General features: G+C 44.6%; 5 protein-coding genes across 5 annotated transcripts; 4 read left to right on the forward strand and 1 right to left on the reverse strand.

Annotated features, from left to right (window-relative positions):
• Positions 1-85: 85 nt before the first annotated feature.
• Positions 86-1,685, reverse strand: F5J12DRAFT_963130 (uncharacterized protein; the record flags this gene model as incomplete). The annotated part of the gene is made up of 5 exons (XM_051749965.1): positions 86-866; positions 921-1,021; positions 1,075-1,225; positions 1,274-1,523; positions 1,571-1,685. 5 exons carry the CDS (start codon positions 1,683-1,685, stop codon positions 434-436), a joined length of 1,050 nt encoding a protein of 349 aa, XP_051596001.1. The 3' UTR covers positions 86-433.
• A 1,373-nt stretch (positions 1,686-3,058) lies between these two features.
• On the forward strand, positions 3,059-4,416 carry F5J12DRAFT_423932 (uncharacterized protein). The gene is made up of 4 exons (XM_051739360.1): positions 3,059-3,422; positions 3,482-3,499; positions 3,553-3,706; positions 3,763-4,416. Exons 1-4 carry the CDS (start codon positions 3,165-3,167, stop codon positions 4,200-4,202), a joined length of 870 nt encoding a protein of 289 aa, XP_051596002.1. The 5' UTR covers positions 3,059-3,164; the 3' UTR covers positions 4,203-4,416.
• Positions 4,417-4,497: 81 nt separating this feature from the next.
• Positions 4,498-6,781, forward strand: F5J12DRAFT_907309 (DUF89 domain-containing protein; the record flags this gene model as incomplete). The annotated part of the gene is made up of 13 exons (XM_051748913.1): positions 4,498-4,610; positions 4,656-4,868; positions 4,922-5,032; positions 5,144-5,253; positions 5,306-5,415; positions 5,539-5,662; positions 5,751-5,752; positions 5,838-5,908; positions 5,955-6,147; positions 6,170-6,251; positions 6,424-6,504; positions 6,557-6,683; positions 6,745-6,781. 13 exons carry the CDS (start codon positions 4,498-4,500, stop codon positions 6,779-6,781), a joined length of 1,374 nt encoding a protein of 457 aa, XP_051596003.1.
• A 565-nt stretch (positions 6,782-7,346) lies between these two features.
• On the forward strand, positions 7,347-8,542 carry F5J12DRAFT_726594 (uncharacterized protein; the record flags this gene model as incomplete). The annotated part of the gene is made up of 4 exons (XM_051741735.1): positions 7,347-7,787; positions 7,839-7,966; positions 8,025-8,098; positions 8,145-8,542. The coding sequence occupies 4 exons, from the start codon at positions 7,347-7,349 to the stop codon at positions 8,540-8,542; spliced, it is 1,041 nt and encodes a 346-aa protein (XP_051596004.1).
• Positions 8,543-14,268: 5,726 nt separating this feature from the next.
• Positions 14,269-14,463, forward strand: F5J12DRAFT_726562 (cytochrome c oxidase subunit II C-terminal; the record flags this gene model as incomplete). The annotated part of the gene is made up of 1 exon (XM_051741729.1): positions 14,269-14,463. A coding segment is annotated over one exon (195 nt), but the record flags the coding sequence as incomplete, so codon positions are not given.
• Between the last annotated feature and the right edge of the window lie 5,940 nt (positions 14,464-20,403).

Genomic DNA, 20,403 nt, shown 5'->3' on the forward strand with positions numbered 1-20,403 from the left:
ATGCCACCCAAACCATGGTTGAAACGTTACTATGACCGTCCAATATACATACGTGGTGCCGCTTATCGTCACCTTAAAATTTTAGCCATGTCGAATGTCATCTTCGGAGACGAAAGAGGAAGGGTTGAGCACCAGCTATCAAGTACTCTCTAAACTAGTAGTTAACGAATGATTCGGCGCTGGCAAGTGCATTCTTCACTTGGTCCACTGGTTCTTCAAAGTAATGACCATATCAGTAGGCGGCCACTTCCTGGAACCTCGAGAGGCATGTTCTGCACCTGTTTCTAGGACTGAGTCCTAGGCGACCCGAAGACAAGTGCGAACGTCTCCATTGTGATGTGATAGACAAGCATATCAAGTACACGTACAAGAGTATCATGTCCGACTCTAAGCAAGCCTGGAAGTTCGCAGAGCGTACTCAGATGACGGCCTTCTACCTCTTCTTCTTCTTCTTCTGATTCGAGACGTTTGCAGTCTTAGTGAGAGCCCCGCTACCATAAGACCGTGACGTCACAGCTTGTGTCGAGGATGGTGACGACGGGCATGATTGATCCTCTTTGTCTGAGATACGATGATCGGCAAATTCTTCCGGGGACCACTCGGAGATGGTAACTGAATTGGATGTTTTAAGTTGTAGAGGAACGCTTTCTCGGGATGATGGCGGGTGGCGTGCAGCTGGAGTGGGTCGTGTAGATAAATAGTGTTTACGAAGAATTCGAGCGTTGTATCCAATCAAGATATCAGCCCCATGGGACAGCTCCTTTTGAGCAATCCGCCTCATGAGGTGGGGTAAGCCTTCAACAATGGGCGCACTTGCTATCTCTTCCGCAAGTAAATCCAGTTCCAGTTCCAGGACGGCCGGGTACCTGCTTATGGCATCGCTCAGTGGAATGTACAGGTCATGTGAGAAGTGCACGAACCTCCCGGTAAAACTACTTGCCAATTCTTGTAATAAGTTGTTTTCATCCACATTGCTGCGAATAGAAGCAAAGGCCTGATCACGGAGTTTGTCGATACCGAGCTGGATTGTAACTCGTCAGTGAAATGCCTCAATCGATCAGAACTTGCTCAGACCTTTGTCGCCAGGCTGTACATCGATTTCGGTGAGCATTGCGGCCTTGGCTTTGCCGTGCGTGAAAACCTCTGAGGCCCCTGTGGACCCGACGACTTGAGCGGCGAAAATGCAATATTATCTGTATAGAGATAGTACAAAAGGGAGTACCACCTACATGGTGTAAGTTACACATGGTTCTGTGGTGGAGAGATAACTTACGTCTGGAACGCAGTATCCTTGACAAAGATGTGGCAGCCACGGTCGGACAACAATGGCATACCGCTAGACTGGAGGTCCTGAGAACCCCACGATGGCATCACACTAGTCGCATCTAAGCCATTCTGTTTGACGGGAAAGGTATAATCATCCGCAGAACTTGATGTATCCGGTAAGTAGGGATATGAGACCGTCTCCTCGTGATCAGAACCCGTGGCCACAGGTGTGTGGGCGCGTGATGCTAAGATATCTCCTGGACGTTATAGCACCAATGTTAAAAGGTGTACTGGGTACACTGACCAGTATCACTTTTGACAGAGGTGCCATCGTCCTCGTCCTCGAGGTCACTGTCACTTTCATAACCATAGCCATCCAGCTCAAGCCCGTCAAAGATAGGAATCCGTTGTCTTGACATTGATCATCAGTGCAGGAGACGGAATCGCAGCTGAGCTAAACACTGATCAAAAACAATCAGTAACCTACTAGGAGTGTCGTCGTACTAGCAAATCAATAGAGCTTACGATCATCAAAGTATTTTGCACCAGTGCTCTGGAGGAGAGCGGCGTTGGCATTCAACGTACGTGGACGGAAGTACTCTCGCCTTAGATCTATAGGAGAACAGATGAAAATGAACATCGATAATATCCTCAGCTAATAACGATTTTCGTATGAGTTCATCGGTCCATGCTGGCATTCCGATACATGTCTTGAAAGATGAGGATAGCATCTGGAGCTGTGAAAAGAGAATGGGGGATCAAGAATGCGTGCACACTTATAAACCCTCATTCCAGTTCTCCGGGCACCCGTTTCCTGATGTTCTTGATATACCTATCTTCGACCGGCGTAGATTGTCCTTGGGAAATACTTCCATGTTAATCAATTAAGCGATGGGTTCGCATGATGAATTACGTGTGTATGTGTTCGTGGCGCACTCCTGGTGGAATGAACGCAGCATTCGATCGAACCGGGTGCCACGGTAGATTCCGATCTACGCTTGCCCCAAGTCACCATCATTCAACCTCAGATCAAGTCGGCTACTGACGTGGAAGTTTTGCTAAAGGCTTGGAAGCACCAGCGCCGGTCCTTCGAGAAATGAAATTGTGCACGACAGGGAGGGTCGGGTCCAGTGATGGAAGGACTAGGGTCGAACAATTCATGAACGGCTTTGCCCGAGTTCGAAGTGTGGTTCCACACGGAAGCATCACGGAAGTCTCAGTGCCGTGACATATATACAGCCATAAGTCCGCCTCTGCGTCCTAGAAAATTTACGCTCACCTTGTGTCATTTGGTATAATACACCTTCTTCCAACTTTAGTGTGAGTGGTATTCCCTTCAATCGTCGCACTGACCTTCACTTTCCCTTTCATCATCACATCTGTGCCACTGTCCGCGACATCCTCATGTCCAACCTCGTTAATGCAGCATGCAGAACGCACTTCTTTGCTGTGGTTATCGATATGTACTAATGTTTGTTCGCAGAAACTCCCTTTGTTGAAGTTGGACAATGGATGGCCATACACAACGGTGGTCGTGGGCTGAAACCCCGGAACGCCACGCCGGGTCGGCCCCGCTATGTGGATACTGCAGTTCATATGCCGATCACCAGAAGGAACCTGGGGGTGACTCATATGTGTCTCTTTCTAGAAACCAACAAGTGTGGACAATATCACAGACGCTTTGACTTCGCTCCGACCTCCGTGACGGCTGGTTGTCTCATCGACTCCAGCGGGTCTTGTCAAAGCGTAGTTGAATCGCGTATTCAGCAAGGAGGACAATGATTTTAATGCAGTCCACCATTGCTTTGCTGCCGTCCGCATAAAATGTCCAGTTTTTATCCGTCAAGTCTTTGCAATCTCACCCGCAACCTCTGCCTCTTTTTCTATTCATACACGGGATGTCCAACTCCGAAACGCAGTCGAGTGATCACACCTACTCTAATCTCTCGCTTGAAGAGCTACTCGACCTATTTGATTGCCACTACGGACTAGCCGACACTTTCCCCAGGGATGCAGCGCTGGTGCTGAAAGAAACCAGGAATACTTTCATAGGGCAGTATAGCAGACCAGATGCTGACGCATTTAAGCAAGCTTGCCTCACGCTGTCTAATTTCATCCATACTAAACCATTTCTGACTCAAGATGAAAAAGAAGAGGTAAGTTCATTCACCGGGCGGGGCAACAGGGTCACTATTGAGCACTTTCATTTGTACAGCTCGTCAACGTCCTTTGGGTAGGCAACCCGGCTTAGCATATGATGCGTGTTGTTCATTCCCCATATCTCAGCTTGCCGACGGAGTGTATGAGAGCTACCTTCTCTTGGATCTCGTTCTACACACAAATTATAAAAGCATGGACTTCCGTCTCTTGCTCTATTGCCTCGTCTACGAAGTGTTGTGCGAATCCTATTTGCAAACTCCGATAGAAGGAACGCTCAAAGGTAGGATTTTGAAAGCAAATCTGACTTGATGCTTATTTCGGGTGTTTCCATTCTAGGGCGTTTGGAAGATCTCGCGAGTCGTATGATGACCCGGATTGAGGAAATTTGGAGGTGGGAGCGAGAAGAGGGGCTGTCATTCCTGGATGATTTCGAATGGAACCTACCATGGCCACAGGATCAAGCCTCGAATTCCACTGAATTGTGGCCCGTCTCTTCCGTTGAACCTGCACTCGAACAATTATCTCCCGCAACGCAAAACGTGGCGCAAAGACGGCAATCACTCGTGTCAGCTCCTCCTCCGCCAGCGACTCGCGCACGACCCAGGCCTCTCTCAGCATCGCAGTCGTTACCTACCCTGGAATCAGCCTCGGAGCCTGCTAAACGCCGAGTTGCATCGTTGAAACGTTCTTTGTCAATGTCAGGGGCGCGTGCGGGAAGTGCTCCCCAAAATCTCACCACTATCGGGACACTGCCTACGCTCGCAGAGGAGGAGTAAAAGCAAGGGTCGCGTCCAGCATTCGCAGCGACGAGTCGGATATGGATATATCATCCACTAGCTTTTTGACGTGGTCATTGTATTCTAAATTCTGCTACTATGCACGTATGCAACTATGCAAATTATGCACTATGCTTCATGAACACTATTTTTCTTCGTTCATTTTTCCTGAGCGTGCAACACTTGAAAGTCCTAACTTATAAGTTGTAAGTGCTGTCGTTTCCCCACGCAGCCACTAGTTTGGTTTACAACACACCACTACGTCGGACGGCGCTGCCCACGTCACTAGTCTGGCATGTTCGAATCCCCGTATCCTCCCTGCGATCCTCGAGATAAGAGCAGGCGAGTACGGATCCAAATTTTCAGTGTGCATCACCTCTCACACACAGCTACGCCACTCAGCTTCGCGTAAGTTTGTTCGTCCCCGGTCTGTGACGACACATCTCATCGGAGGGACTCGGCAAGTTACACTACAGTGGTCGAACGATGGCCGGTTATCATCACCGACCTGATTAGCCATGTTCACAATCAGGTCCATAACCTGACAATGGTCGCTAACAATGGGTCGACCGACCGTACTATCCAGTTAAAGATCGAAGAAGGAAAAAAGATCATTGCGAAAGCTAACCACCTCAAGTATCGCATGGGGAGAGATCAGGAACTCGAGTAAGTCTTTGGGGTCGATGCGTGGTGCGGATTCGTGACGCTTGGATTTACAGAAAGATCCCGGAGGACGGGGAGATTTACGTTCACGAATACAACTCAGAATTAGAAAAGCTCGCTCAGATCGGCAAGAATACGTGGTTTACTGCCCCCTGGCTCTACGCAGAGTAAGGATGATGCTGTGCAGACTTGATATTCTCTCGCTCACCCGCACGGTTCGTAGGTGCTACCTGTAAGTGTCCCGATATACAATGAGACCTTCTCACGGCAAGCTTTAGATACCGCCTATTCCGGTCTTATTTCAAGCAGACCACTTACTGGGTGGACTTTGATCCATTCGACTCAAAGAAGGAAGAAACGTTTCGAAGTAGTGTAACTGCCATACATCGTAAGTGAGACCATGCGACCCTTGAAATCATCGATTAACATCTACTCCATAGAGATTGCAACGACGATGCACGAGTTGGAGACAGAGAAAGATAAGCTCATAGATGATCCCGATAAGCTCTCCGTACTCTTCAAAGAGATGGTCCAGATGTGCCTTTGGTACGTACTTACTCTCATGTCCAAGACAGGCTGTCATAGTGACTCTCGAACGCAGGGGAAATGCCACTGTGAGAGAGTGTGGTGTAGCAGCCGCTCTGACAGACAAAATTGACGTACTCCGAACCAGGACCTTTCTCTATTGACACACCTCACTCCCTCTGATATCGAACACCTACAGACGGTTGGGAGGGAGGCCCAGCAAGCCAGAAAAGGAATTCATCCTCAAAGACGATCAAGAATGCAGCCTGGGAGTATATCAAGAATTTGAAATCTCAAGCTGGGACTGTTGCTACATGCGACTTCATTCTCGATAACGGTACTGAAAGAACTCCTCTATAGTTGTATTTGACTCATATAAATTCCAGCTGGGTTTGAGGTGGGCAAGGAACACCTTTCTGCTTCCATCGACTCCTGACCTATTGGAAGCTTTTTACTGACTTGGTGTTCGCCGACTTTCTGGTCACTTACACCCCCTATTTCTCTAAAGCTGTCTTTCAGTGAGTGACGAAGATGAATCTTGTCACAGCCAATTCATGTCCACAGCCCGAAGTTGATCCCGTGGTTTGTTTCTGACGTCACACCAACCGACTTCCGCAAAGCTATAGAGTCGCTATCGTTACCCACATTTTTCGATACAACTTTGGGGAACACGCCGGAGTCAGCTCATCATCTCAGCGAAATGGTAAAACGGTGGCAAAGGTATTTGGAACAGGGCATATTTTGCCTAAGTACGGAAGTCAGGGGATGGGCATAAGAAGGCTCAGTTTTGGACCGGTCCCTGGCCGTATTGGTACATGGAAGACAAGGCGAATGACTTGTGGCGTTTACTCACCGAAAGCAGTCTGGTGATATTTAAGGTCAGCATATGACTCATCTTATTCAGTGCGGCTTCTCATGCTACTAACAGGGAGATCTCAAGTATGTACTGTGTTCATGAGGTCATTATCTTTGTTCATCCTGCCTCTCTAGTTACCGCAAGTGTGTCACTATTTTTTTTGTTTGCCACTCGCAGGATTTCATCCAAATGTGGCGTATTGCAGATTGACAGGGGATGTCGAATGGCCGGTAACGACGCCTTTTGCTACGGCTCTTGGTAGCGGTCTTTCGATTCATACGAGGATATCTTGACGACCGTCTTTTCAAAGGGCCACTTGCAGGATCGTTCCCCCTACTGAGTCTTCGCACGAACAAGGCGGACGTCGTAGTCGGCATATCACATGACATCGCCGACAAATTGGACGAAAAGGACAAAGGATGGAGAGTGAATGGAAAGTATGTTCCATTAGTTCGCTATGTCTGAGATCGCGCGAGGCTGATGATGACATCTGTCTAGGTATGCCCTCGTGAGTTTCCTGCCGAAGAAGCGGTGAGAGTAGTCTTTCATTATGGGCAGCGGAAGGCGGATAGATGCGTGTCAATTATCGCTGTCGCTTTTGTTAACCTCGAATTACAAACAAGAATGTGTGAGACACATGGATCATCTCGCCGGGGTGGAATGCTGCGTTGCGCCAGCGCCTTCTGAGACTTCTAGATACCTTCAATGCATTCGACGGACGCGGCCAGCCGGTCATTGCCCTTTGAATTCACTGAATTGGCGGAAGTCACTGCCCCTTTCCAACTTGAGTTGGCAGCGATTTCTGAGCCAATGATCATTCTTTAGGTTTCATTCGGTTCTTGTCTATCTCATGATATGATCAAACATCATAGAAGCTGGTCTCAACGTGCCATTAGCCGAAACTTTATCTAGACGACACCTCTGCCCTTTACATAACACACAGACGCTGCAGGTTCATTCATTCCTTTGGAGGCGCACTTCTCGATGGGAGTGCTAGCTTCGTTTAGACTACTCCCCCACGGCTGTGCAGACCTGGTTCTGGAGAAGGTATATCATAGCGTCCGTATGTGCGTTTAGACCCGGCGACCTCTATCTCACCAATGTCCTCCGTCACTGGTCCAGAAACCATTATCAACGGATTCGTCGATGAAATACGACCAAGCTTTGACTATACCCTTGCTGGCGCTACGTGTTCTGGCTGTCTGTCCACCCTCCTTGTAGTGCTTCTTGGGTTCTCCACCAAGGAGTCCCGACGCCGTGTGGTATTCCAGCTGAATGTACTTGCCATTTGTATCGCCCTGACCCTGGGCATCTTAACCGGCTTGACTAGTGGGAAGGCGGTAGTCGACCCGTACAATCAGGTGTCGAGGAGCGTCTATATTACTTCCATTGTCTTTACTGTCTACCCGCCATTACTGTACGACTCGATTTTGCTGACCCGGCTCTTTGCACTCTACCCCATCGCTAGCACGCCTTCGGTCACTCTAGTGAAAATATTTGCATTCCCATTCTGCGTCAAATGCGCTCGAGTGGTAGCCCTTGTGCGTGTATTTGATGTTTCTCAAGTCCACTGCCAGTGATGCTTTGTACAGGCACTCTTCCTCAACAACTACGTCAAGTCTGGGTCTACCACCCAGGCTCTTGTGCAGAGCCAGGAGGCTGACTGGTATCGTAACCCCAAACTTACGGCTGAATGGACGATGCAGATGGCAGACAACTTGTGAGTTGATAACCACCAGTGTCATCCGCTGAAGGCTTAGCTGTTACGTTTTCGAAAGATACTCTGTCAGTTTCTTCCTTTACAACCTCCATATGCGCACATCATTGATACAAAGTGGTGAGCTCGCTCTCCGTACTTCCTAGCTAGCGAACTGAATAGCTCCACACCCGATATGCAGTAGGCGGCATATCAGAGCGCATCCGGCAAATCTTCTACATCTCTGTCGCCAATTTCGTCTTCCCTCTTATATTCAACATCGCACAAATCATCTTGATCTCGACAGATCGGTCCCCCAATACCGGCGGCTTGCTACTCTTGATCAACAACTACGTAACTGTCATTGGTGTATTATGTGCCACACTCTGGTTCTCAGGATCAGAGTGGGTTCGGAGTCGCAAGGAATCATCAGCTGAAGACGTGTTCTGGCTCAATCCGAACCTGGGTGGGGTAAATGGCGTTGGCAGGAAGAGAGAGAACGAAATTGTAGTGATCGGGAAGACACCTGATGCTGCAGATTTCGCACGCCGGGGGAGCAATGAATTCCAAGCATCTTGTGATACTAGCGAGAGAGTATAAGTATTGTGTGGTGTGATCCCGCCGAAATCGATTGCATTATGACTTTGCCTTACTGCATTTACATAGCTGCCACTACTCGTATCTCTGACGGTTCTTCCTCTTGTCTTGGCGGGGGGGGGGCGCTCAGGATATTCTGCCAGTTGTACGTGTGCCTTCTACATGTTCCAGGAACCGCCGTCGGTACTATGAGTGCATTACACCCTTCTCTTCGTTTGTGAACGGGTTACAGGCTGCTGTATCCCGTTGGCACCGTTTTCTGAGTCCGGATCCGAGATGGGGCCACAGAGCGGCCACAGTCTGTCTGCCACACAATAATTCCTGTCCCGGCAGACGAAAAGCAGAAGGCCGTCACGATCAAGGGGTTCGTAAAACTAAGATACTTTGGGAGTTTATAATCATAGCCATTAGGGAAATATATATCAGCCTCGTGGACCGCCACCTGATAATAATCAAGTCGTCGTCAAGGCCTTGCATCAGTCCATTCGTAAAACCTGTCTGTTTCTGGCCGATCGAACCATACATCCACTTCAAAGTACTGTTGTATTCGCAGGTGATTCGAACCCATGGCGCACAGCAACATCCAGCAACGTATTCCGCCGACTTCTTGAGGCTAAACCTGCTTTCTCGAAGCACTCATCGCGTCGTTTTCGTTTCACGAAACAGTACCTCAACTTTCCATCAATATCCAAAACTGCCAAGAGGTCCCCGACATTGCAACGCGCGTTTTTTACACCAACTCCATTATATTATGCCAGTAGAGGTAGAATCCCTACCTTCGCGCGCTGCATGCTAGTTTGTATACCATAAAATAGTAATTGGACTTGGTGAGTTTCACGACTCTTATTCTGCAAGCAAAGTACAGAAAGTACTTTTAACTGCTATAAGGCGAGAAGTCCGATTGCAAATTATGTGGTTTCTCTGATGAGCCTTCTCTTTAGTCACGGATCTCAAGAAGTGGAGGGAGTACTAACTCTGTTTGGACTGCGTGCTGTGCAAACCAAAGAAGGTCATCATCTGGTACTAGAGGTAGAGTATATCATTGATGTATGTGTGCATTCTGTTAGAAGCATTACCTCACATGTCCTCAGTGATGGGTTCAGAAGCTGCTGTCAATGCCTTCTTGAACACCATATATCTGAATTTCGACTGTCTTCTCATAGCCACTGCTTTCTCTACTTGTTTGCTCACCCTATTCATAGTCCTTTTTGCTCTATCCACCAAGGAGTCTCGGCGCTGCCTGGCATTCTGACTGAATGACCTTTGCCCTTTGTCTCACCCTAACTGACGAGCATATTGTCTTTCTTAACTGATGAGATGGCCATAGTTGAGCCATTCAACCTGGTGTCAACAAGTGTGTACCTTGCTGCAATTGTTGTCACTTTCTTCCCACCATTGTTATAGTGACTTCGATATTGTTAACTCAACTCTTTGCACTCTATCCCCTCTCCAGCATGCCTCCAATCACACTATTGAAGATATTTTCATTCCCCTTCTGTGTCAAATGTGCTCAGGAGGTCATTATCATAAGTTTTTTTCATTGATAATTTTCACATTCACTGCTCCACAGTCCATTACATGGAAGAAGGACTGATCAGTGATGTTTTTTATCTTGAAGAAAAGTATGGTAGAGAACACAATTCTTCCTTTCAAGTTTGTGGATCCATCTGCATTTTTAGCAATGATGGGTTGAGTGAGTCTCTGAGTGGGGATTTTGTGCTTTTGCATGAAACCCCAATCAATACAGGAGATCTTGGCACCCAAGACAACTAGTGTGGTGGTGTTGACAACTTTCTTAGTTTTTTCTATTACATAGAGGGAGATGGGAATCTGCATAGTACATTTCAGAGTAGATGATACTAGTACAGGCACAACAGAAATGAAACTGTCCTTGATGTTGGGAACATCTGGCATCAACTCAGAGTTCCCACTTAAAAATCCTTTCCTAAGAGCCTGGTGATGTTTACCAGAGCTATTGAGAGTCCAGTGACCCCTTCTTTGTCACTTTCTTCAACCTCAACAATTTTCTTGATTTTCTTGACCCTTTTCTGTGGGGTCTTTCCTTTGTCAGGACATTCTTGAGAGAGATGTCCCTTGTTTCCACAACTGAAACATCTTCCTTCTTTGATGTGATGGTCTCTTTCTTCTTTGGAGAGTCTCACTCCATCCATGTCCATAGCATTTGGATCTTTTTCTTTGGAGAGGTTTTTCTTGGGGTAGAACCTCTTTTCTTTCTTTCCAGAAGTTTGTTCACCTTCTTCCATTTGGCATTGAACTTCTGTGCCTGTTGGTACCAATTGTCAATTTTGATAGGGGTCATTTCCATCATGTAGATGTGATTTGCAATGAATGGTTTAAGGGCCTTGAGAAAAGAACTTGATCAAGGCTACATCTTCAGTGATGGTGGAATCAGCAGTTGCAGTTTGGAAATCTGTGATATATTGTTCTATGGAATCCTTTTGTTTCAAGGTGCACAAGTTTAGCAATGGCAACACTGGCAGAGTCAGAGGAGGTAAATGATGCTTAAAGGCCTTGGTGAATTTGGCAAAGGAGCCAAAGCTGGGAGGGTTCTTTTCCAAAGAGACCTTCTGGAAGGTTGCTGCACAAGAGCAAGCAACCCCTTTCTTCATGTATTACAGGGTGAAGACAACCTTTTTGGTGTCTGTATTGTACACTTCTTCATTGACCATGAGGTAGGTCTGGACTGAAAACAGCCAGCTCATGGCATTCTTTTGGTCTCTGTCAAAATTGGATGGGGAGACAATCTTTAATTCAGTGGCTTTGATGGCAGAGCCAGTCATTGCCTTTGATGATGAACTGGACATTGTATTTGGTGGTGGGGGTGGGAGCAAGGGAGTCAGGTTGGTACAGGTGGGATAGGAGTACCAAGAGAAGAGAGGGACTGGGTGAAGAGGTTTGAGAGGATACCAGAGGTAAAGCCTCTATCTGGTTGTTCTGGTTCATTGGAGGAGGTGTCAGTAACAGTGCTCTCCTGTTCATCTTCAGATGAAGAGTCTTCATATGTGGGTCACAATGGCACCCAATGTCAGTTGTTTCAGGGGTTTGTGGTGGTTCACTAAACAGTGACCTTTGGCCAAGAGGCTGGTGAGACTTGAACTTTTGTTATGCCTAGACCAAAGTTGTGGCATAGATTGAGCTCAGTCACAGACTAATGGTTTCTACTGAGCAAACAGCTACAGTAACCCTTGTAAATGACAAGGGATTTGTCAATGCTAGTAAGAGTGGTCCTGGTTAGGGACACTGAGGGCAAAGATCTGAGGAATGCTGCATATGATTGAGCAGCTCAAGTCTGGGTTTCCAGGACTTGAGCTGGCAGGCTAAATACTACACAGAGATGGACCATGAGGCATCTGCATGTAACAAGGTAACTATGCTATTGGTTGAAGCAATAATGCTGCATGTCCAGAACAAGGCATAAGAGACTACTGCTAGTGGTAGAGGTAGAAGGCCATTAGAAAAACAGGAAGACAGCTGGAAAAGGAAATAAGTCCAATGGAACAAAACAAAACAATGGTAAGTGGAAAAACAGGGACAAAATGTAACAGGACTGGACACCCAAAGAAGTTGATGATTTCTTCCACAGGATTTTTCTGAGGCTGTTTGCATATGCAGCTAGAATTGACAAGGGTAAAGGTGCAGATTCAAAAGCACCACTGGGTTCTCATCAATAAACAAAAACAACAATATGAGGTAGTGCAGGGGCACAAGCCTTCAGGTAAGCAGCTATATTTCTATCAAGGATGGCCAAAGTGTCCAATGGCAGAAACAAATGTGATTATCAGTATGTTGCCCTGTTCCTCATCTAAACCACACTCACTCTCACTATTGCAGCCCTTTGAATGGTTGTTGCTGAGCTATAATTTTCATTCTGGGATCCTGACTATGAGCCTCCATCTGAGGAAGTTGTGGATAGTGAAGCAGAAAGCTTTGCAACAGGAAAGTGGATGTGCAGTGTATGTGTTGGTATGTCCTGTTACCATAGCTGTTGATTGATTTAAACTTTATGCCTTCAGAGCAGTGAAAGTGCAAGTGACTCAGACAAGTCTCATCAGACAATGTTTTGTTGATTTCAGATGACTGTGATCAAGAACCTGGTCCTTTCCCCTCAGTCCAGGATATAGTACCTGAATCTATGACTGGTTCCAGCCAGCAATCACATAAGTTTTATCAATGTTCTGATTTTGAGCCACATTGACAGCTTGATTCATTTTTGTAGTTTTCCTTCCATCAGGCAGTGACCACATTGATACTTTGACACTTCCAGTGTATGAATGGTCTACCTGTCTCCCCATGAGCAAACAGCAACAGGGACCTCACAGAGTAAGGAGAAAAATCATGTCTCCACAATGGGTTTACTAAGTAATCTGATCCTCAGTGTTGAGTACTGGTGTCTTCCCTGACCTCCTGAAGTTGTCAAACTGGGCAGTATGTTTGGTCCTCTACTTGTCATGGACAGCTGTGTTGTGAATCCTTGGTCTGAAGATTATTTCATTGGCATGATAGACACCAGCAAATTTTTCACATCTACTTAGAGCATAACTAATAGACAATGGAGCTTGGATTTCAAACTCTCCCCAAGAATGTATGTGAGTGATGTGTGTGTTTGGTGCTGACATCATCATCAAGTGGTCATTTTACAGTCCAAAAATCACAAAGGACTAGTGTCATTGGCAGTACCAAGGATGACAATGCTTTGAACACTGCATGTGCAGCTGTTGAGGATGATGGCTTCTTCCTGGCAGTAGTGCACCCTTGGCAGCAGTCTTTTGGAGGGATGGTGGTCTGTTAGATATAAATTTTATGACAGCAATAATGCATCTAACAGACCCAACCTCCAGCAGTGGCTCCCAGATGTTTCTAATTATGGTTATCCTTCTTGAAGTGATCCACCCCTCCCCTGCCAAATTTGGATATGTCTTCTGCAACATAAGTAAAATAGGGTAATTCACCCCTATTTCCTGTGCTTCTGATGGACAGTGTTACTGATGATCCCTCTGTTGACCCTCACTCAACCATCTCAAGACACTCTCACCAACCTCCATAGATACACATTTGTCATTCCAATATGGCATCCCATGGCCTCTGAGTGATTAAATAATCAACATGTGGCAACTTGTTACAGACATAGTGACTCAACCATCTTGGGAGCCTCTCAAGACCCTCACCCAACCATCTCAAGAGTCTCTCAGCAACCTCTGAAGATATATATTTATCATATTAACATAGTAACCTGTGCTTCTGACTGATTATGTAATCAAAAAGTGTCATTGTTAATGAATCTGAGATCCATGAGCCCTGAGATCTCAGATCTGACCTGCACTTCTCTGTGATTATGTAATCAAAAAAGCGGACCAGATACCTTGCTCTCCCCTGGCCTTTTCTGCTTCACCACACACACTCCCTGCCTTGTGAAGTGAGTTCCAATGGAATAGTTTGTATGTTATTTACTAGATACACATGCAATTTCGATCCAGTTAAGTGCCCTGGAAGGATGCTAAAATAAATAGGGGTAAAATGCGAACTCTGTTCGCATTTTTGCAATTCTTGATGTATGAACATGGGTATTGTGTCTCTGGGCAGCCTTAACATACATCTACAACATATCAAAAACCCAAGGCATCAGCACCAGCCTTTGCAGAGATATAGATAATTGGTTCTCCTCCTCAACACTGTATGGGGTGCAGGCTGGTATCCTTGTCAATTCTGGGATACCTGAATCTGATTTAGAATTAGGACAACTTAGATTATTAGATGTTGATAATAAAATGATCATTCCAGTAGATTGCCATATTAGATTAAGTATTACAGGTGCAGATGTAATTCATTCATTTGCTGTGCCTTCATTAGGTGTTAAAATTGATGCTACACCAGGTAGATTAAATCAATCTTCTATATTTTTATAATGCATTGGGACTATGGAAGGTATACAGTACAATGTATAATTAGAAGGGCTTGGGTAGTTTAGTTGAAGGATGAGGTATCAGACTGCTTTTTTTATCCTGATATGGCCACCATGGGACTCCTGTATGGATAACTTGTGATGTAATACCTTAGAATGGTTCTTTGCAAGTAGGTCTACCAATATCCAGAATTCCAAGTCAATCCATTAAGGAATGGAAGAGCAGGGAAGAAAATGAATTCTGAAGAGTGTGGGAGAGTGACTGAAGATTTTAGGAGACTTTTGAAAACATTATAAAAATCTGCAATACTACAACATACTGTGATGAAATGATCAATATATGTGTATGGTTGGACTGCCACTGTCATTTCACACCTCTGTTATGCTCCAATGTGGTGACTTTGTCAAATGGACTAGGCACAAAGCACAGAGGGACACACTATGGGCCAAACTTGTCATAACCCCTATGGATCCTCAAGCAATACTGGATTTTACAGACTCCTGTGGGAGGGAAGACTAGCCTGTCACTGAGGAGGGAAGAAGAGAGCAAGTTGTTGGAAGTTTATGAACTTACACACTACCAGTAATCATCACTTACATGTGACTATCTGCTTATACCAGCTATTGTCATGTGACCAAGCATGTCATCCATGACTCCACTATTTCTATTATGTTCCATGATATTCTTTACTATATGAAGTAGGTACAAACCCCTTATGGTGGTTTTACTGTAGTTGTGCAAACATGGTCCATGCACACTCATGTAGTATATATACAAGCCCACCTGAGGTGCTTAATCCTCAGTGAAATTGACATCTCTTTGATTCCTCTACTTCTCATAACAACTACCACTCTATTCAAGCAAGCTACCCAACTGCTAACAAGGCAAGTGTTCACCTTAGCCTTTCCCTGTGATTAGTCCTCTGCACAATAGGTTATGATCCCTGGCTTCTAGTTGGTTGCTTTGTCCAAAGGACATAACTTGATCACTGGTGACAACTACATCAGTATGCCTTTGGATGGCCTAGAAGCACTCAGTTGGGCTGCTGCCACCTTTATTGTCTTGCTTCTTTGTGGGTTCTATCAGGTGGTTTATTTTGTGTGGTTCAGTATTGTTACCAACTTCCATTCTGCATTCCTTGCCTCTACCCTCTACTAGTCAATAGCATGGGGTCTTCTGATGTGGTACCAAATCTATCAAAATTGGCTCCCTGCTCATATCTGTGCTCTACAAGAAGAGCATCAATGACTAGAAGAAGTTCTTCAACTTATCAGCATGTACTGACAAGTGGAAGCTCTGCATCAACAACTACCTCCACAAATCCCAGAACAAGAAATTCCCCTTCCAGATGATGTACCAGCTTTACTGTGACATGAGGTGCCAAGGATGCATTGGGACTATGGAAGGTGCACAGTACAATGTATAATTAGAATGGCTTGTGTAGTTTAGTTGAAGGATGAGGTACCAGATGGCATTTTTTGTTTTTTTCTGATGTGGCCACTATGGGACTCCTGTATGGATAACTTATGATGTAATACTTTGGAATGGTTCTTTGCAAGTAGGTCTATTAATATCCAGAATTCCAAGTCAATCCATTAAGGAATGGAAGAGCAGGGAAGAAAATGAGTTCTGAAGAGTGTGGGAAAGTGACTGAAGATTTTAGGAGACTTTTGAAAACATTATAAAAATCTGCAATACTACAACACACAGCACTCCAATGTACATGATATTGTAGAGATAGTATGTGGCTGAAGCACTGAACACTCTGATTGTAATTATACCATAATATAGCTGCATGAAATGCCAAAAATGCGAAATCCTCCTGGGCTGCATTCCATGTATCTACTGCAAGACTGAAGCAAAGTCTAGCAAAGTTGTAACACATCTATGCAATGGATACTCAGTGGAAGGTTGGACAATTTTTCACTTGACTGAAGTTGAGATGTAGGTTGAGCTCAGCTGCAGATTAATGGTTTCTACCTAGCAAACAGCTGAGGTAACCTCTGTAAATGACAGAGGATTTGGCTTCTACCGAGCAATGGCTGCAGTAACCTCTGTAAATAACATAGGATTTGGGCAATGCTGGTAAGAGTGGTCCAGGTTAGGGACACTGAGGGTGAAGTTCTGAGGAATGCTGCATATGATTGAGCAGCTCAAGTCTGGGGTTCCAGGACTTGAGTTGACAGGCTAAATACTACAAAGAAATGGACCATGAGGTGTCTGCATGTAATGAGTCAACTACACTATTGGTTGAACAATAACATCACATGTCCTAAGCAAGGCATGAGATACTAACACTAGTGGTGGATATAAGAGGCCATCAGATCAGAGAGAAGATGGCCAGAAAAGGAAAAGAAGTCCAATGGAAGGGAATGCAGTAACAGCAAGGAGAAAACAGGGGTAAAACATAACAGACAACAGAAAGATGGTATAGAGAGGTTGTTATGCCTTGAGCCAGCCCCTTACCATTTTTGGTCACATGACACTTATGTCTTTTCATGTCTTAGCTTCCAAGGAGCTGCAGTGGTGGCTACCATCATCTTTGCCATTGTCTGGGTTGTACAGCATCCATGGAAGGGGGGGCCTGGTCTAGAGGAGTCATGCAGCATCATTACTGCACCTTGATTGTTGCCTTGTCTGTTTCCCCAGCCTCATTCCCCTCACTTACCCTTGTATAGTATATTGAATAGGTTTCACCTTCATCATTGTACTGCCCCCTTGCCATGCATTCCTGATTGTGCTGCTGGTTTGGGTCTTGTTCCCCCTCCTGCTGAGCTATGTTTACTTCTGCAGTGATCAACTACATACAGGTTTATTGTGTGCCCTCCTCAGGGAGGTATTTAGGTAGAAGCACAGCATCCTTTACTTTAGTTTTTCACTACCTTGCAAATCCCCATATACTTGTATTGCACAGAGGACTAGTCAAGGGGAAAGGCTAAGGTGAACACTTGCCTTGTTAGCAGTTGGGTAGCTTGCTTGAATAGAGTGGTAGTTGTTATGAGAAGTAGAGGAATTGAAGAGATGTCAATTTCACTGAGGATTAAGCACCTCAGGTGGGCTTGTATATATACTACATGAGTGTGCATGGACCATGTCTGCACAACTACAGTAAAACTACCATAAGGGGTTTGTACCTACTTCATATAGTAAAGAATATCATGGAACATGATAGAAATAGTGGAGTCATGGATGATGTGCTTGGTCACATGACAATAGCTGGTATAAGTAGATAATCACATGTAAGTGATGATTACTGGTAGTGTGTAAGTTTGTAAACTTCCAATACTCCCCCCTCACTCTAGAATGGTAGGGTTACCAATCCAATCAATGAGTGATTTGTTTTGAACTTTTGCCATGTAAGTGACTTTGTAAGACCATCAGACTTTTAACAATCTGTTGGCACATATTCAATAGAGAATAATCCATCTTGTATGCATTTGTGAACATAGTGCTGCTGGATGTTGATGTGTTTCGATCATCCATCCAATACAGCATTCTCTGCAATGAAGTGAGCTCCCATATTGTTGCAATATAGTATAGTCTTTTCATATTTAAAGGCAAGTTCATCAAATAGCATAGAGAGCCATTTGATTTGGCATGCAGCATCACACATAGCCATATATTCAACTTCAGTAGATGAAAGTGTAATTGTCTTCTGTTTGTGAGAACACCAAGAGATGAGGGATGTGCCTAAGACAAAGGCATAACTGGGTTGAATGGTGAGTATCTTTATTTGAGGCCCAGTTGGAGTTGGCAAAGCCATAAATGCAATTTTTGTTTCCTGAATAATAAAGCACAAGCTTAGGAGTTGATGCAATATAGTGGACTATGTGCAGTGCTTTGTTTTTATGGTCCTCTGTAGGATTAGCCCTGTACTGGCTCATGTGAATAACTGCAAAGGCAATATCAGGACAAGTCCTGAGAGCCATATAGAGAAGAGAACCAATGATTGATTGATATTGGGAATGAAGAGAAGAAGTCACATTATAAGACTGTGGGCCTTTTTTGGGAATATAGCCAGAAGGTAGTGGAGTGCAAACATTTCAAGCATTCTCCATATTGAAGCATTTTATGACCTTCTTGACATAAGGGATTTGGTTGAGGTAGAATTTGCATGAAGAGCAATTATTGTGAATTTGAATTCCCAAATATTCTTTTACCTCTCCAAGATCCCATGATTCCCATTTCTTCATAAACTCCACCTTTTTAGCTTTTAGAAGCTTCAAGTTAGACCTGAAAAAGAGTCCATCATTGACATAAACAAGGAAGATGATGATATCTGCTTTGGTTTTGAAGATATAAATTCCAGTGTCCACTTTAGAGCAAATATAGCCCATTCATAGAAGTGATGGGTGTAGGGCTTTGTTCCATGCTAATGCTGCTTGTTTTAAGCCATAAAGAGCACACAGAAACTGATAAACCTTGTGTTCTTGACCAGAAACTTTGAAACCTTCAAGCTGTTCCATGTACATATATCTCCTCATTGAGATTTCCATATAGGAATGCCATTTTAACATCAAGGGCTTCCATTTCCCAGTTCTTTTGTGCTGCATGGGCAAGGAGTGTTCTCACAGTCTTGAAATGAGTGACTGGAGAGAAGGTGTCTTCAAAGTCTGTTCTGAATTCTTGTGTAAAACCTTTAGCCACTAGACAGGCTTTATAATGACTGTTGCTTTTTATAGTGAAAACCCATCAACAATTTACTGGTTTCCAATCTTTTGGAGGATCCACCAAGGTCCAAGCATTGCATTCTTCAATAGATTTTAACTTGTCCTTCATCACTTTGAACCATTTCTTTTGTAATTCCAGAGAGTTTTAGCATGTCTTATAATGCTCTGGAGATTCCTTTATGCAAACAGCTAGGAGTAAATTGAACAGGTTCATATCCAGTTCATTGGTTCATGATGGTCCAGGTGTATCAGGAAGAGGAGTTAAGAGAGAAGGAGGAGTCTGAGAAGGATGTTGAGTCCATTCTCTTGGGACAGTAGGAACCTACAGTTGTAAGGGTGATGGAGGTCTCCTTTCCTCTTGCTGTCTCCTACCTTCTTCTTGTCTCCTTTCATGTAACTCCTGAATATACTGTTCTGTATTTTTGAATTGTTCCTGGAGTCTGTCCTGTTGTTGTTGTATTTCTCTCTCTATGTCAACAGGATTTCTCTGTTCTCCATAAATATTTCCTGGATGAATAGGAGGTATAATACAATGTTTAGGATGAGGTTCATGATCATGTGCTTCAGGGTGAGCCCTGCAAAGATTTCTGCAATCCCCAGGAATATCATAAGGTTGATGGGGATGAGCAACAAGATGTGGGTCAACTGGTGGAGCAGCAGGTTGCCTTTGAGGTGGTAATTGTTGATTAGGAGGATGGTCTGCACCTCCCTGCTAGTGGGTTTGGAATAGGTTGATTTGGAGCTGGTGGTGGAACTGGGATAGGTTCCTCATCAGGCTGATCAGGCCTGGGTAAGTCTGGATTATAGCAATTGGAAAAGTGGTTGTTTTCTTCTTCAGGAATAGGGTCAAAGGTATCAGATTTCTCCTTCAAGTTCAAACAAAAAGGAAACTGGTCTTCTACAAATTTTGCTGTTTTTGTGATAACAATATTTTGTCCTTTTAGGAAATGATAACCTTTTGTTTCAGGTTCATATCCAAGAAAAACCATTTCTTCTGCATGGGGGTCAAGTTTATCACCTTGTTGGTTCTTGGGAATCCAAATGTAGGCTTTACACCCAAAGGTGCAGAAATATGAAATATCTGGAATTTTCTTGAGGAAAAGTTCAACAGGAGTCTTGAAGAGAATCTGTTTTAGAGGAGTGCAATTATAGACATGTAAAGCACAATCAAATGCAAAATTCCAAAATCATTTTGGTATACAGGAATGATGGCAGATAGTACCAGCCTTCTCCTGAATGGTGCAATTAAAGTGTTCAGCATGACCATTTTGTT

Source organism: Pisolithus orientalis (assembly GCF_024613125.1).
Source record: "Pisolithus orientalis strain OTSU chromosome Unknown F5J12scaffold_45, whole genome shotgun sequence".
Taxonomy (NCBI): domain Eukaryota; kingdom Fungi; phylum Basidiomycota; class Agaricomycetes; order Boletales; family Pisolithaceae; genus Pisolithus; species Pisolithus orientalis.